Raw genomic sequence first — 18,041 nt, 5'->3', positions numbered from 1 at the left:
CAATTTGTGTCAGTGGATGCTTGTTTTCAATTTGCATGTAGATCTGTGCTGAAATAGGTCGGCTTTTTGCTTGTTCTTACTTTTCTTATTCACCTTCACCAGTTGAATTTTGGTAAAATCAATTTGTTCACTTCCTCAATTGTGCGCTTTAAATATTTATTCATACCTTGAGTAATATGCATTATTGTTGTTGAAGATTCTTCTCTGGAAGGTAGAGTGGTCAGAAGTTCTGCTTAAACATGTCACCTCCTAGTCACTTCAGTCTTTAAGGTGGGGCTTGAATTTATCATAAAAACAGAAACTGCTGCAGAAATTCAGCAGGTCTGGCAGCATTTATAGAGAGAAAGCAGTGTTAATATTTTGAGTCCCATAACCCTTCTTCAGAACTGAATTTTTCATAACTAAGTGTTCATTATGCTGTGTTGCAATTTGACTCACCTTGGTTGTGGATGCTTTAATTGTCACAAGTAGGATATTCTGTTCAATTACTGCTTCATTGCATTTCTTCTCAAAGTTTGTTGGCACTTGGAATCTGAACATTCTTCAGTTTTGGTAGCAATCGAAAACATTTGCACCAAACTAGAATGGTCGCAATTTTCCATCTTACTGAGCATATTTAAAAAAGCACTTCTTCCAACTTAATTAACCTCAGTGGATTCTGTTTTATGTTTAGATTCCTCCATGATCTTGTGGTATTCTATAAGACCTTCCATTAGCTGTTCCTTGACCAAATGTGCCTTGACCAGCTATGCCTTGACCTTTATAACCCTTTTCAAGCTTTTGAATGAAATTAACATCAATGCCTGGTTTTGAAGTGCATAAAGGTTTTCTAGAATTTGGCACCCTCTAGGTTGGAGAGTAGCCCATAGCATACCTTTAACATTATGCACAATGCCCCAAACAATATAGTTGAACTTCTGTCAGCTGTAAACAATGTTTTATCAACCAAGGCTCACTATCTGAAAATATTGTGACATTTTGTCCCGTGTGTAATTTGAAATTTGTGAGCTGTCCTTAAACATAGCTGTGTGCTTGCCAAAATGTTTGGTCTGGGTTACCAATTTTCCCTAGCAAGACTTTGGATTTGTCTCCTACTCCATTTACTTCTTTTGTTTTTGCTTTTCTGAGGCTATGTCCTGGTTCAGCTCATTTTCTGACAGTGATTTTTGTTTTACAGTAAAAGCGATTGGTTTCAATAGCTGAGTATTGTTCACGTCTGCGAGGTTTCTTTGCCACACAACATTGGGAAGGACATTTAGAATCTGGTGTCTGTCCTAACTCTTGAATTAGCTCATCATATATGTCATTTGTAGTTCTGTACCTGAAGAATTGAATGAAATCTGACAACCACCTGTGCCAAGTTTGATCTTCTCCCCTTAGTATCAATCTGTGTTGCTTTGAGACCTCTACTTCACTCATCAACTGAATGGGTTTCTGAAGTAACATCTTCTTTAGACTGTAATGACAAAGATTCACCAGTAATGCTTTTAGAGAACATTCTCTTTTAAATGCCGATTTTGTTATCATAGCTACATCTGTCCACTAGTCTATAATGAAAGCATTTATGGACACCTGTGGATTTTGCATTCTTCTGTTAAATCTTACTCTCTCAAGAATTTTATTATTTCTGAGATTTAAAAAATTGTCAAATGCTTTCAGTACTTCTTCAAAAGTATTTGTTGCTTCTTTTACCCCATGGCTAGCAATAATAGCATCTGTTATACACCCAATCATGTACAAAAGTATGCTTAATTGTTCAACATCTGATGTTGAGAAGCTATTCTTCTCAAGAATTGTTTTCTTCAGGATGTCCAATTTTATGGCAATTCTCCTGTACTTTCCATCAATTCTAATAGAGTTTCCTGCTCTTTGCGGCTTTAATAGAGGATTCTACATGTTTATGGCTGAAATGGAAGTTTTATCTGCCTTTTGCAGATGTAAATAGAAGTTTCTCCTACATTTCATGGTTTGAATGAAGGATTTCCCAGTCACATCTTGTTGTATCCTCATGCTATGGCATACGACTTGCAATCTGAGTTGCCACTTTTAAAAAAAAATTCTTACCTTTTCAACTTGAATTACCGTACTCTTTAAAATTTCCTCTTTGTACCAGAGATTCTTAATTTTGTCTCCTACAATCTTTGCTGTCTGTTCGCTCATTGGCTGAAACTAGATTTGGGAATACTTCCACAGACCTCTGCCTCACAATGCAACCTGCACTTCTGCCTCAGAGCTACAGATTTCATCTATTTCAGTCCATCTTTTGTCAGGTTTGAAATATGTTCTGTCATTCTTTGGAGTATTGTTCAGTGTTGCAACAATTATTTTAGTGTTTATTATCCTCAGTAATCAGAATAATCTGTTTTTATTGACGTTTTCTGAGTTACCACATTGTTTACTTCATTGGGACTGATACTTCTAAATTAAATAAATGTTAATCACCACATTCTGGATGATGCCATCCATATCTTCTAAGTGTGTAGGTTCTTTAGGGGCTTCCATTTTTATGTTATGTCTGACAATTAGTTTACTACGTACCTTGAGACATGCTCGTGATGTCATCATTGTATAATAGCATGTGATCTGAGGGTATAAGGGTCTCAGACTTCATCTTAACTTAGGTTACTTGAAGCACAATGCACTAATAAATGAATGCTATTCTTAGTAACTAAAAGGCTTAAACTTAGCCCACTGATCTGCCTATCAGTATAATATTTGCATATATTTGTGACTTATAATAATATCTGTTGGATCTTTCAACAGCACATTAACCATATCTTGTTCTTATGTTATGAGGGATAACATAAGCATTGCCACATCAAGTACAAATACCCTGCTGGAGGCAAAAGATGCATCATGTAAGCTATGTTGGCCATTTATACAGAAGATTCAAAGGTCTTGATGGTAGGTATTTAGAAAGATAATTGAAAATTAAATGGACAACAGTTCAGCACAACAAAGAATTCAAGCATTCATCAGCATCAGATACTATGAGCGGAGGTCTGTAAGTAGGCATAGTTAGAAGACAGATCTTATTTCTTTCTGATCGCCATATATGTTTTGTTTTCAAGTTGGAAGACCTATCTCTTTAAAAAAATAACAAGTTCTTACCTCTCTGAAGGAAGAAATGGCAGTTAAATGCTCCTAACACTATAGCTGTAAAACTTTCCTGAAAGAAAGTAAGGCAAACAAAAACACTAAGAAGGTTTTTTTCAACACTAACAAGGCTCACCTATATCGAAGGGTTAGTTGGTTTCACGATTTTACCTCTCAAAATAGGCACAGAAGTAAAGGGGAACCCTGTGGTGTCATCAATCCTTTTTGGCATGAATGCCAAACAGTGTCTGAAACCTGAATTACAAATCAGCAATGTTAAACCTCCAAGACTCCAGTGCTAAAAGCATCTCTCTTTAAGGGACAAAGCCCAGGAAAGGAACAGTTACAAGAAAACTAAAGAGAAACAGAAGCAAGGGAAGAACAAAAACAAAGGAGAGAAAAGCACAACTAGCAAAAGAAATAAACAAAAACTACGCTGTACTTTCTAAAAAAAAGACCCAAAATGAAATGGAAGGCATGCACTAATTATGCATTAGACATCAATTGACGCTTTTACGTAATTAAATTTCTTCAAGCACCACATGCAGTTTAATTTTATAGATCAAATGATAGATGATTCCAAGAAAAGAGCTCTGACAATCTTGTTTACCATCAATAAGGAAAGGTTCCGCAGAAGTAATATATCCTATCTTTCTGTGGATGATCAGAAATATCCAAAAAGTACCTAGAAGGTTCTTGAATGCCAGCTCAAAGTAAGAATTAACTTCAGGATTAACAAACTCCAACTCCATGACATACAAACAGTAACATTAAGAGCTGATTCACCAGTTTGTTGGCAAAAGGCTAAACAAAGGCCTTAGTGTGGCTTTTCGAAAAAAGAGCTCTCAGAGAGACTTATCAAATTAATAACTGACTTTACGGCAATAAAGGTCTTTGGAAAGGATTTTCAGAGCAAAGAAAATGCCATTCCACTGACACATCATTCCATGATGGATGCAAGTATGAAACCATACTGACAGACCAACTAAATTGCATGCTATAGGTACAGCCAACACTATCGCTATGGTCAGTAAAGCATAGCATACCAAAATAATCTGTAACACTTGCACTTCATCCTACCTCCTTAAGAGATGTCCAGCTCTGTTTGACATCTGTAAAGCATGTGGCACTTAACGACGTTGTCCCCACATGTGCAGGAATTCTGATTTCAAAGGCCAGGCCAGACCCAAGGACAAAACACAGGTGACCAGCAAGACAGTACAACTCCACAACACTGGCAGTGAGGAAAATGTTCAGAAGGTACACAAATGCAAAGACATCCATGAGCCAACCAAATGAAAAGCAAATTTCAGAAGATGACCAAGTTTTCCGTAGCGTTAACCTCACATACCATGTCAATGTTATAAAGTGATTTGAAGCTTTTAAAACCATTAACATAATATGTTCTGAAAAGGCAGGGTGACACAACATTTATATTAATATCAAGAGGAGTGCTAATGCCAACATTATTGCTACTATGCATCCATAAAATCATATATCTCAGCAAGTGACACTCCATGGTACAGCCTACAAGCAACTGTCTCACAACATGTAACAGATCACCAATTCTGTCCATCGGTAGAATCACACCGTAGTGCCATTGCGCAAGCTTACCTCAACTTTCCAATATCTTCTATCTGGTAGATACCAGCAGTCTAACAGTGGCAGGACTACCAGGATGCCCAGATCTCAGTGTAGTCTCAACTGATGATATTCAAACCACATACATTGCATTGAAACAAGCCAGGAACAGAGCTGGCATGAGCTATTTTCTAACCAACCTATCCAGATATGTTATAACACAGCTCTGGAACAGTTGGAACTTGAACCTGTGTCTCCTGATTCCGAGGTAAGAACACTATTACTTCACCACAGCAGCCCTTCACACAATCAAGCCAGATCCCAAGACCAGTTGACATGATTGCCAATTTTAAAGGTGATGTATTGTTGCATCTTAAGAATGATGCAACTCTTTTTATCAATCCTCTGAGAAACTGCAGTATGCATATTCAGGAGAAGCTTTGAGCAGAACTGAATGAGATGGAGCAAAGTGGTTTAATTTGAAAGGTTGACCATCATACATATTGGTATAGGTCTATCATGTATGCTTTAAAGAAACTTGGTTCATTAAGATGATGCCTAGATCCAAGGCATCTCAACCCTTCTGGTAAGAGGTGTCCACATAAAATACTGATGCTAGAAGAATTAATTGCTAAATTATCCAGAGCAATATTCTTTTCCAACCTGGATGTGAAGCAAAGCTATACAGAACTGTCTGCATAGCTGAAGAATCCCAGGTACTTACAGCATATTTGACATTATTTAGATGTTACTATTTCTAATAGAACAGGATCATAGAACATAGAACAGTACAGCACAGTATAGGCCCTTCAGCCCACGATGTTGTGCCGACCTATTATCCTACTCCAAGATCAAACTAACCTGCATACCCTTCATTTTACTATCATCCATATGCCTATCCAAGAGTTGCTGAAATGTCCCTAATGTATCTGACTCTACTAGCAGTCCAGGCAGGATCCTGGTAAATCTCCTCTGCATGGTTTTCAGTCCAAGGATGTGCTGTCTATGTGGATTGGCCATGCTAAATTGCCTGTAGTGTCCAGGGATGTGCAGGCCATGTGGATTAGCTATGGGAAATGCAAGGTTACAGGGATAGGTTAAGGGGGATGGGTCTGGATGGGATGCTCTTCGGAGGGTCCGTGTGGACTCAATGAGCCAAATGGCCTGTTCACACTGTAGGGATTCCATGATTCAAGCTATCAGTCAGCCAAGATCTGTTACAGCAGCTCATGGATTTAGTTATTGAAAATTTACCTGTGGTTGCATAACTGACAATATTGCTTGCAGTCATAGGTAAGACGCAGGCAGAGCATGAACATTAACTTAGTCTACTGGGGATGGCAGTGCGACCACATGAATTGGTATTCAATGGGACGAAGTTCCAGATCAGTATCAGCCACACAGACTTTATCTGGTCCCATTACTCTGCCCTTGGAGTTTTTATCCTGATCCAAGCAAAATCAAAGATGTTAAACAAATGCCAAGCCTACAGGATAAATAGGAAGAGTGAAGTTGCCTCAATGTTTCAACTTTCTCTCTATATATATTCCCAATGCCATGGAAATATATCTCCACTAAAAGATTTGCTATTGTATATGCAGCAAGACAACCCATCTGCAATTATCTCAAGCAGCTTCAGTCAGCCAAATCATGTTTGCTGCAATCCTATGACCTCAGGAAAGACACGATTCTCAAAATGGATGCATCAAAAAAAGCATAGGCTTATGTCTTTTGTAACATAAAAATTCTATTGTTTTTGGTACAAAAATCCTATCATCTGCTCAAGCAAACTATTCTAATATAGAGTGTGAGCCATTAGCTCTAGCATTTAACATCATGCAATTTCACACTTCGTTATTTGGTGAAAAAAATTCATTGTTAAACGAGGTCTAAGCCATATCCCTGCCGTATGCCACTAACAAATGCACCACCACACGTCAAGCATCTACTTGTCAATGGACTGACTTTGAAGTAAATGCAAACCAGATACCAGGATGATTACATCTGATGTGTTCAGCAGATTATCAAATCCACAGGAAGACCAAAATATTCCTCTTGATCTACTTGTTGCTGCTGTTGATGACGAAGTTGATGACATTCTCAACATTAGTTTGTTACATTTCGGCCAGTGTGAATTGTTGCAATTGGCAACTGCTGAATATAAACTATATGATCTGAAAACTGCCTGAGAACATTAGTTAATTTTGGCCATACAGAGACAAACTTGATATATCACAAGTCATTTTCAAGGGCAAACAAGTCCTAAAACCTGAAAAACAGCACTGGGATATCATGTTAAACAAGGGACATATTGGTATTGAACATACAAGACAGCTAATACATGCATTTGTTTCCTAACCAGGGACGAATAAGGATATTCAACAATTTATGAATGCATGAGAGGCAGGCCAAACATATCAACACTAGCAGCAGGGGAGTCTCTACATCCAAATTGATTGATTTACTGTCACGTGTACCAAAATACAGTGAAAAGCTTTGTTTAGGAGCGGTACAGACAGATCACAGCAAGCAAGGATGTACAGATCAAAAAGACTTAAAGGTGTACAGTTTATATTGCAGGTTACATTATTTGAGGCTAGTGTAATTCAACAGTCTGATAACAGCCAGAAAGAAGCTGTTCCTGAACCAGCTCATGCATGTTTTCAGGCTTTTGTATCTTTTGCCTGAAAGAAGAGGTTGTAGGAGGTCATTACCAGGGTGCAATGGGTCTTTGATGATTTTGGCCGCCTTTCTGCAGCAACAAGCTGTGTACATAGAGTCCATGGATGGAAGATTGGCTTCAGTGATGGTCTGGGCTATGCACACCACCTTCTGTAGTTTCTTATGGTCCTGGGCAGAGTAATTGCCATTCCAGGCCATTATGCACCTGGACAGTATGCTTTCAATGGTGCATCTGTAGAAGTTCCATCCATTCCTTGAACAAAAATAGCAACAGACTTTGTCACAATGCATGGGAAAGATTTACAACACCCTGCTGGATTACTTCTCCAAATTTGCTATTGTTTCATTATGCAGCAACATGAGACAATAGTTGCTGACATGAGGACTGCTCTGTTTAAATTATTCAGTATCCCAGAACAAATAGTGTCTGACAACAGAACACAGTTCAAATCAGTGATCAAGTGTCCAGTAACAAAACACTATTTTTGTTTGGGATTTTTTTACCTTTGGGAAATGGGATGATATTGTATTGTATCTCTCAATTTGTCAGTATACCTTTCCGAGACCTGCCCGTAATATGATCAATATCATAGTATTTGACTTGAGTGTATAAAGGTCTCAGTCTTCACGTTAACGTGAACTCTTTGAAACATGACAAGCTGATGAAAGTATGCTACTCTCTGTAATCAATTAGCTTGATGCTCATCCATATACTGAAGTAAACATGTATTAATGAGTTGTAATGAGTGGCCATTGGTTCTTTCAATACAATATTACCCAGTTTTATTCCCACTTTTTATTACTGCATTTCCCAGTTCTAGTTCTGAAGGTCAGCATATGCACATCAAGTAAAAGTACCCCGCTGAAGGCGAAATGTGCATCATATATGATCTAATATCTGCAAGACTAGCCATCTTCTGATCTAAAATGAAGAATCTTGTAGGGGAAACAAGATATAGTTTATTGCTTCTCTGCAACTATTTATACATAATAAGAATAGGCTATGCATTACTACAAAGGTTGTTGGGAGGACTTAGCCTTAGGTTTGTGTTCTATGACAGTTTCCTTGTAACTATTGACTTGCATGTGCCAAAACAAAACTATAAACATGTCAGTTTTGGTACAATGGCATCACTAACAATATTTGTATTGGAACTGAATTGTTATTGCATTTTTCATTCAGGAGTTCATTAATATTAGGTTATGGCACTGAACACTGGTATCTATTGTATTATATAATTATGGTGACAACATTTTCCTATTAATGTTAATGGTGTAATAATCAATTTCTTATCTGGATTGCTTTACTCTGCGAATTATTTTATTTGAAACTGTAAAACACATTATAAGTATTAAAGCAAACATTACTACAAACCTACTGATTTCTGCATGTGCAGTCTGCAGACCAATGGCAGGTGAGTTGCAACATTGTGTACACATAGCACATAGAGTTATTAAAGGTGAACTCTCTAAAAGGCAAAGTACAGATATAAAATCCCATCTTTACAAAAGAAAATTTGTGTTTTTTATAATAACAAGTGAGCTTATGAGTCACTATAATGGATAAATATTTTGCTGATACATCCAGACTTCATGATAGAAGTGCTTGATTGTCAGTCATGTTATCTATCATCTTGTTTCTGTTGTCAAATTCATCTTTCTGTCCCAGAATTTATTTATCATGCTGCTTAATCAAGCCAGTGATTAATCAAGTTATTTTTGAGTGGTTCAGACATTCTTGGCATTTACTTTTTATTCTTTAAAGCCTTTGAGTTCATTTTAAAACTTGGTTTTACACCCTGGACTTTCTAATTCTATTAAAGTTTTAGCCTTCTGTACATCCAGTATATTTTCTCCTCCATAACCTTCTCTAAAACTTATATGGCCTCTCTGTATAGTTTTCTTTCTTTCTTTTAAACGAGTACTCCCTCCCCTAGCTATTTAAGTGTTTTTTTGGCTTTTATATGTCCTACTTGAATTCTTTTACTAGAATATCAATTGCTGTCATTTATTTCTGAAAGGACTGTCTCATGAGTGATTTGCAGCTTCTTGTTCTTTATGCTGTTCATTGCCACCTGTTTCTGCAGATCTGTCATTTTCTCTAGCAATATCTGAGTTTGAGCTGATATTTCTGTAGCTGTTCCTGCTGAACCTGTTCTGTTTTACTTGCACATTGTCCCATAACTGGCAGTATTTTCATTGGATTAATGATGGAAATCTAGATTATCTTGCTCCCTCACTTTTTTCTGCACTTCATACAGCAGTGGGATGAGGGGAGGTATCCCCTAAAGACTTCATCATCTTAGAGTTGGTCAAATATGGATTTATCCTGAACTAGATGTTCGGTCTTTTTTTTTATTTTCTTGAACTTCTATTTCTGTCACCACAGCAGAGAGCTGAGGTTTTAGCTCCATGAATTCAGAAGAAAGAAAAGCATTCCATTCTTCTGTTGTATTCTGTTCTGCAAATGTTTCCTGATGCAGTTTCTGATGTAACTCTGATGTTTGACTGATTCCATGAATTGTGACTAGTGCAAGGTCACACCACATTGATATATCTGTAATTGCTGGCCCATTTCTGCCTATGGTATAAAACATCTGCAACGTCCAAGTGAATTGATTGCGCTTGCACTCCAAAACTATTTATCCTGCAAATAGAATAGGTGAACCATGGCATGCTAGAAGTTTTATATTTGTAGGTTTTGTCATGACTTCCTTTCTTTGTGGGTGCATGATTTTCAAATTTGCATTTTACCACTTGCCCCTGTGTCAATCTTAGCCAATAACAAATAGTCACCAAAAATTTTTGCGAACAGATAATTTGAAATTTTGCACACACTTTAGACAATGTGATGACATTGCTATTTTCCTTGGGGTTGACAGTGTTCATCAATGAAACATGTATTCACCACCTTTGTCTCATTGTGTACATTATTGGATTCTAGTTTATTGATGAGTCCATATATATGCCTCTGGTGGGATCCAAAATGGTCTTCATTTGTGGCTTGAAGATGCTCCTTTGTGCAGTTTTTTTTAGGTCAGGGCACAGCTCTTTGTAACTACATCAGCCTTTGCTCTAACACAATGCTTCTGCAAATGGCCTTTCGTGCCAGATACCTTGCAAAACTGATTGAAAGCTGAGCATCTCCTTGGTGCATACAAAAGACCGCATCTTCCACATATCTTGTCACTTTGGATATTCTAGTAATTGTTACAACCGTTGAGTTCATACTTTGGACCTGTAAGCTTTGTTAAACTGTCAGCATTGCTTCATACTTATGTCCAGACTCAGTAACTCTTTGATTCCAAAACCCTTTGGTTTGTCTAGCAAACCTCTGGAAATCTTTTGTGTGGGTGAATGCAGTCAACTTAACAATTTTGCTTGTTAGCTTCCCACCAGAAAAGTCACATTGAGCCCCTTTTCTCTGCATCTGTTCACAATGTGGTCTATGGATTCTACAGGCATCTGTCTAAATGACATGAATTCTAGTCATATGAATGTTTAATCTAACAGTGATTCAGTCTTCTAATGTTGTTTATATCTTTGGGGATCTTTTAGCTTTTCAACTGTAAATCCCCAACATGATATATTTATATACACCATTGTTACCAATTGCCGAGCAGATTTTAATGGCTTGCTTTTCTGAATCAGGCATACCTGAATCTACAAACCAAAGTACTGAATGCAATTTAAACATTTTGAATTCTACTAGAAAGTCTGCTATGTCCCAGTTAAGAGTAGGGAATTTTGTGGACATTCTGACAATTCTTTCCTTGCTTGCTATCAATTCACACCCCGATCACATGCCTTCCTCAAGTGAGTTAAACTAGCCTTTCCATAGGAATTTGTCTATTGTGTTGTCAACACTCTGACACAGTAATGAACAAAGACGTCAAGAATTGTCTCATGTGCTTTAGCGAAATTTAAAACTGACAACCATGTGTTTTACCTGTAGATTAAGTTGCTTGCTAACTGTTCAAACATGATAGGACTGATTGGTCTGACGTTTTTGACTGTTGTTCACCATGTCATGTTAGTGATAATGGTCTAATAATTACAGCACATGGGCTGCAACAGTTCAAGAAGGCAGCTCACTACTACCTTCTCAAGAGCAATGCCCATGTCCTATGAATCAATTTTAAAAATTTAAATGAATAATCCATCATCAGGGTTTGATTAACACTGTGAATTAGTATATTTAAAACAGTAAAATATGTTACAAGTTAGGATGCAGTCATTACAGCACATCAACTGATTTCTGCTTGCCCAGCTTGCAGACACAAATCAGATTATATACCAGCTGGAGTCACAAGATTTTATATACGTAGCACATGCAGTCCTTAAATGTAAATTCTCTTAAAGGTATGGTACACATACAAAAACATCAACTGAATTTCCTAATTGGAACTGCAGCAAAATAAAGCAACAATCCATTTGAGAGCCATAGAAATTTGGGAGCATGATGAAGAATATAGCAAATCAAGAATTGGTAAGAAGCCAAGAAAGGTGGTGAGAATCTAAAATTTACAGAGAAGGAAATGGAAAAAGCGATTGAACTGATGAGAAAAGGAGTATTTATATGTAGTCTGCAAAGTTAAAATTGGTAGGCCAGATTTGGACTGTGATTTTTATTTCGTGCAACATTTCTCACAAGATAGCTACAACTATTAACTTAGAAAATTCCACAACACATAATGGATAATATTGATATGTTGTATGAAGTTATAAAGATAAAGTTGCCTTACAGACCAAAAATTTGCATGGCAGACCAAAAATTTGCATGGCAAACCAAAAACAGAGATGGAAATTAATACATTAAATTCAGTTCCAATCTCTTAGAGATACAATAAATTTTCATGTACTGTTAAGCAGTAATAAAATGCTAAGCTAAGTGAACATCCAGTGAAAATGGTAACAACAAAGCAAAGATCAAATATCTTGCCTGCTCTTATCAGTTGAACATTTAACATGTCCACTACCTCAGGCCACGTACTTAATTGATTTCAAATAAATTTTGTAAAATGAAAATAAGATATAGGGCTTTGTTTCATCTGCTTTATATGCTGATCTGCTGATGCCTTTTTCCGAGCAATAGTACATCCTCTTCCCTGGAAAGACAGGGCATAAACTCTCAAATCAATAAAAATACAAAGTAAAATTCAAATCAGATGTCAAGAACAGCCAATTTGAACTGTTCTGCTGGAATAATTTGTGTCCGTGCCAGTACTATGTTAGTTTTTTTTGAAAGACTGCCTCCCTGGAAGATGAAATATTTCTTATTTATTTACAGTTATAGTATGTTTTTTGTATCTTGGTCTTTTATTGAATAGGAAAAGTCCAACGGGATGGGAAAAAGCCTGAGCCGTGTAAACCAATCCTAAAAGTAGATCATAAGACGTGTAGATATAGGTAAGTCCTGTCATTTGTGTTTAATTGCATCTTTAAGACTACCTCTGTAAAATACACACTAGTGTAAAAAGAGTTTTTCAACAACCTCAGAAGTATTTGCTAAATTTGGTTAGAATAGTTTTTCTAGTTGCTTTGGTGCATTCTTTTCAACTGCTGCTATTGTTATTTCTGTTTGTTTAAATATTTTTTGCACAGATTATGGATTATTCCCTGACACATCAGAACTTTTCTACCAATACTTACTGCTGTTATGTTGTAGGACCTGTCACCTTGGAACTTAATTTGGCAGGACAGAAGGAAAGTCAATGTGATAAATAGTTTTTGGAGAGTGAAATGATGCATTAACTTTGAAATGCAACTCTTCTATGTGAAGGACTACACTTTATTATCTAAATGCACATAATATTTTCAATGATTCTTGTCCTTGTCCTGTCCTTGTACACAATTCTTCTATACTTCTGGTAATTCAAGAGTTTTCAATTGCAAACTACTTTTTTGGGCTAATATAAAAACAAAGAACTGTGTATACTGAAGATCTGAGACAAACTGGAGAAACTCAGCATGTCTGGCAGTATCTGTGGAGAGAAAACAGAGTTAAATTTTCAAGTCCAGGGACTGAGGAAGGGTGACTGGACTCAAAATATTAACACTGCTTACTCTCCACAGATGCTGCTAGACCTGCTGAGATTCTCTAGCAATTTCTGATTTTGTCATACTACTGGATTCTTTTGCTTACAGTTTGTCATAGAAGGTATAGAAACTGTCATAGAAGAAATGCTTCGTAAAATTTAGGTTCTTTCTTTTAATCTTCCAATTTCTCTTTCCTCAATTTGGTGATGACTCGTCCCCACAGATGCTTGCAGGTAGCCAGTACTGTAACTGTAGTGATTGGAACGAGGTCAGCCAGGTGTACCTCATAGAATATGAGTTCCCTGATTGGGGCTGTTAACCTGGTCCAATCTGGGAGTCCTGGCTGACAGATATAAACTAGAGTGTGGGGGGTTCTGTTCACTCTAGGAGCCAGCTCTGAACTACCTGGGTCAGTGTTATTTACTACGCACATGTAAAAGAAAAGGATTGCTTGATGAGAGGATACTAGCCTTCATGGAGTTTTTTCAGTGGCAATGAGAGAAAAACATGATCCTGAAGAGATCCGCTTACAACAGTCGTCTTTGAGTTGGAGTAAGCATTTCTGACATCATGCCGCTATTTGGGAAGCTTGGCAGATTTGATCCTGCAATCAAAGATTGGGCCCAGTATGTGGAAAGAATGCGTTAATTTTTCCAGGCAAATGACATTGGGGCAGACAAAAAGCAACAAGTAATTCTCCTGACGGCTTGTGGACCCGCAGCTTCTTCAGTTGTTGGGAGCCTAACTTTCCTGAGGTACCGGATACTAAAACCTTTCGAGAGTTGGTGGAATTAGCTAAGGAATATTATGTCCCCAAGCCTCCTCTAATTCTGAAATTGGTTTTACTCAGCAGTTCGAGAACTAGTGGAATCCGCAGCAGGATATTTGATACTGGCAGAGGCCTTTGATTTTGGTTTAATGCTAAGTGAGATGCTGAGAGACTGCTTGGTATATGGGATTAATAATGTGACCATGCAAAAGCGCCCACCAGCTGAAGTCTAACTGGCAAGTGGAGTTTATGAGTTACAGAGTATTCTGACAGGCCAACTCAGCTTGGGAACATCACTTAAATGAATGCAATTGCATAGCCTTACTCAGGAGATAACTCGAACTGAGGGACTCTAGGTTAGCCCACAGCAAAACCCCGTAACAAAGCCAAGCCTCAGTCAAACAATTAACATTTTCTCAAGGATCCAGTCCGGCTGCGCATTGTAGTTGCTGCCAGTATGCAAACTTGAGAAAGCAAATGAACCCCACTAAGTCTGAATTGTCTAAAAGAACTCATAGACCAATATCCAGGAGAGTGCACACCCTGGAAAGTCCACCTACAGCTGGTTTGGAACAGTTAAAGTGCTTAGCTACACCCAAATCAGAACCAATCAAAATAAACATCTGGTTAAATGGTCACCCAGTTTTAATGGAGGTCGATACCGGTGCGGTTGCAGAACCAATCTTAACCAAAATTCGCTCTGGACTCCAACCCTTAAGTTTACGTAAGACCTCAGCCACACTGAGAACCTATACTGGAGAGCCCCTACAGATTAAAGGTACAACTTTGGTTCAGTCTCTTCTGAGAAGCAGCTAATTCAGTTACCGCTGATTGTAGTAAGAGGCTCGGGCCCAAGCTTGATGAGGCAAAATTGGTTGAGAAAGGTTCAACTATTTGGCTTAACATTTTTCAAATAGGAAATGGCTGCTTGAGTGAAATCCTAATTAAATACTTAGAAGTTTTACAGGAAAGCCTAGGGACTATCAAAGGGGCCAAGGCCACATTGCATCTGGAATGCAATGCCTTACACTAACTTTTAAAATAATAAAAAGTTAGGGTCTAGGCTCTCTTTTTAACATATTTTGAGGGGGTTTGGTCTGGTCCATAACAAGACCACGTCTTGATCAGCTACAATCCCATTGAAACATAGAAACATGGAAAATAGGAGCAAGAGTTGGCCAATTGGGCCTTTGAACCTCCTCTGCCATTCAATAATATCATGGATGATTATCCAAATCAGTTCCCTTTTTCCACTTTCTCCCCAAATTCTTTGACCCCTTTAGCCCTTGGAACAAATCTAACACCTTCTTGAAAACATTGAATTGCACCACAGTCACAAGACAATGTCGTTTTTGACTTTGAATCAGGCTGTTTCATAGCTGTGGAATAGCCAGAACCTTGACTGATGAATTGTGAATTGCAAGAAAGAATTAGAATTGCATGTGCAGGAGTGACAACATTTTCAAGAATTTTTAAGAAAAAACAGAAAGTTGGATTTAGGGGGTGTTTTCAAAGAATGGTTCTACCATTTGAACTATATATTGTATAGTAGAAGGCATAATAGCAGAAGGATGAAAAATCCATCAGCAGCATGGATTTCACACTTAAGAACCAGTGCACAGCTTTCTTAATGTGAAATAGCTAGATCTAAAAGTACTTGAAGCAGAATCCCTAAGAGAAGTCTTTCCTTGCTCTTCAGGTACTGCAAGAGACACCTTATACATCAAGAAATGGTAATTTCTTTTAGTTTGGGTAGATTTAGTATTTGTAAATGATTGTGACACATAGCTTTGCTGATCACTTTGCAGTCATTAAGTCAACTTTTCAACAGAAGAATGGTCATATAGAGCCAATGAAAGTACTTAAATGAGCAGATTACCTTGTGAGGAAAGTCTAGATAGGCTAGATTCTGCAGTTTAGAGGAGTCAGAGGTGACTTTATTGAAACTTACAAGGTCCTGAGTGATCTTGCCTGGGTTAATGTGGAAAGGATGTTTCCTCTTGTGAAAGAATCTAGAACTAGGGGTCATAATTTAAAAATAAAAAGTTGTCCATTTAAGACAGAGACTTGAGAGTCTTTGAAATTCCCTTCCTCAAAAGGCAGTGGTTGCAGAATCTTCAATTTTTTTTAAAATCAGAGGTAGACAGATTACCAAAGAGATGAAAGGTTACCGGGGATTTGCAGAAACGTGGAGTTGAGGTTAAAATCAAATCAGCCATGATCTTACTGAATGGCAGAGCAACATCAAAGGGCCGAGCTTCCATTGTTCCTTGTTCGCTTGCTCATATGCACTAGTAATATGGCCAGAAGATGCATAAAGGATTATGATTGCTGTCTTTCATGACATTAGGACGTGCATATTCTGCACTCATTTTTGGTACATGCTCCTGTGAAGCATTTTGGAATGTTTTACTATATTTGTTTTTCTGTATTAATAGTTATATATAAATGCAAATTGTTGTTCAATATCTAATCAACCCTCTTCCTTCATTCTACAAAAATAACCTAATGTAGATTCCTAATGAAAACTAATTAACTGTGAAATTCAATTACATGGTGTACTTTGAGCAGTACTAAAGAAGACCTGCCTGATAATGTGCAGTGTAAGAGGCAGAGATTACTGCATCCTGCAAAGTCAGCATGATATTATTTAACCAGAGTGGTGCACATAGCTCATTCCCTTTGTGCACCCTTACTTGCTGAACATGCATAATCATGAATTCACTGCTATCAACATGCTGCTGCAGTATTAGAATGCAAAAATTGGTCAACTAGTGTACAAGACATATTTTCCAAATGTCTTCTGAAAAATTAATCAATCTAAAAATCTGTCAGGCAGCTTAACTATCCTTGGTTGTCATTGAGATGAGTAACTAAGGGTGGAACCTTGATTGGAATTCTGAAAACTGTCTATGAGACTTTTTTCCAGAAAACCTTTGGTATTGGAGCTAGAAGTATCTAAGTTCTTATGTGTAAGACCTGAGTTCAGCACTCAGAAACCAAAGAATCTGCTAAGAGCTGAAAAGCAGTTGTCGACTGAAAGATAAAGGTCTATCAGAAATCATAAGTATGTCTGAGGTCAGGGCTTTAATCAAAAATGCAGCGAAGCTTACATTTAAGCTAACAAGTCCACAGTCAAGAGCTTTTGAAAAGAAACTGAAGAACTACTTAGATAAATTCTAATAGAAGGATCCCCATGAAATTTCAGTCCTTGGAAAACAGTTGGAACACTGAGGAGAAATCTAAATGAATTCCAGAGAGCTGTGACATTCTGGTTTGATCTCAGTAAGTGCAGAAACCCTCAATAGCCAGATAAATAGCCAAGGACATTTTGGGGAAAGCCATAAGGAGAAAAGGGAAGTACCGTTGAGAATTTTAGTCTGAATTATATGCGAACTTTTTTTTTATATTAAGTAGAAATAACCTAAAACAGTGTTTATTTAGCTGTGTTTTGTTTTGCTTGTTTCTTGTATAGTAACATTTATTTGTGTTAAACTATGGAATCCTATGTATAATTTATTTCCGTTAACAACTGAATGTTTGAATGTTTCTTCAAATGTCAATGGTTTTAACTAGATCCTAAGACTTGAAACAACAAGTATGATGAAACCAGATAGATTATTTAAAGACTATTTACAGATTATATAAAGAGCCAAACTATACGTTTCAGTTTTTGACATGATTGTGGTCAGGCAGAGTTGGTAGAAGCACTGTGATATGTTGCTGGTGGAATTTGGAGGTATTTGCTGATCAGAGAAAGGCAAAAAATAGTATTACCTTGCATAGTAGGGGGCAGTAGTTGCACTGTTATTTGGACTCCAACATGAACATGAACAGGATATACAGAGGAAAAGCCATGAGACAATTGCTCCTC

The 18,041-nt window shown here is 37.4% G+C and overlaps 1 protein-coding gene across 2 annotated transcripts in view; it reads left to right on the top strand.

Moving 5' to 3' along the window:
• The window catches only part of LOC109930469 (syntaxin binding protein 5L), a 438,683-nt gene that overhangs the window by 223,529 nt on the left and 197,113 nt on the right, over positions 1–18,041 (top strand). For both annotated transcript variants that reach the window (XM_048602948.1, XM_048602947.1), the window contains exon 9: positions 12,690–12,768. In XM_048602948.1, the coding sequence (XP_048458905.1) occupies positions 12,690–12,768 (79 nt within the window). The remainder of the gene's footprint in view (positions 1–12,689; positions 12,769–18,041) is intronic.

This window comes from Rhincodon typus, chromosome 11 (genome assembly GCF_021869965.1).
Source record: "Rhincodon typus isolate 14 chromosome 11, sRhiTyp1.1, whole genome shotgun sequence".
In the NCBI taxonomy this organism is placed as follows: Eukaryota; Metazoa; Chordata; class Chondrichthyes; order Orectolobiformes; family Rhincodontidae; genus Rhincodon; species Rhincodon typus.
This window is presented reverse-complemented; position numbering and strand designations above follow the sequence as displayed.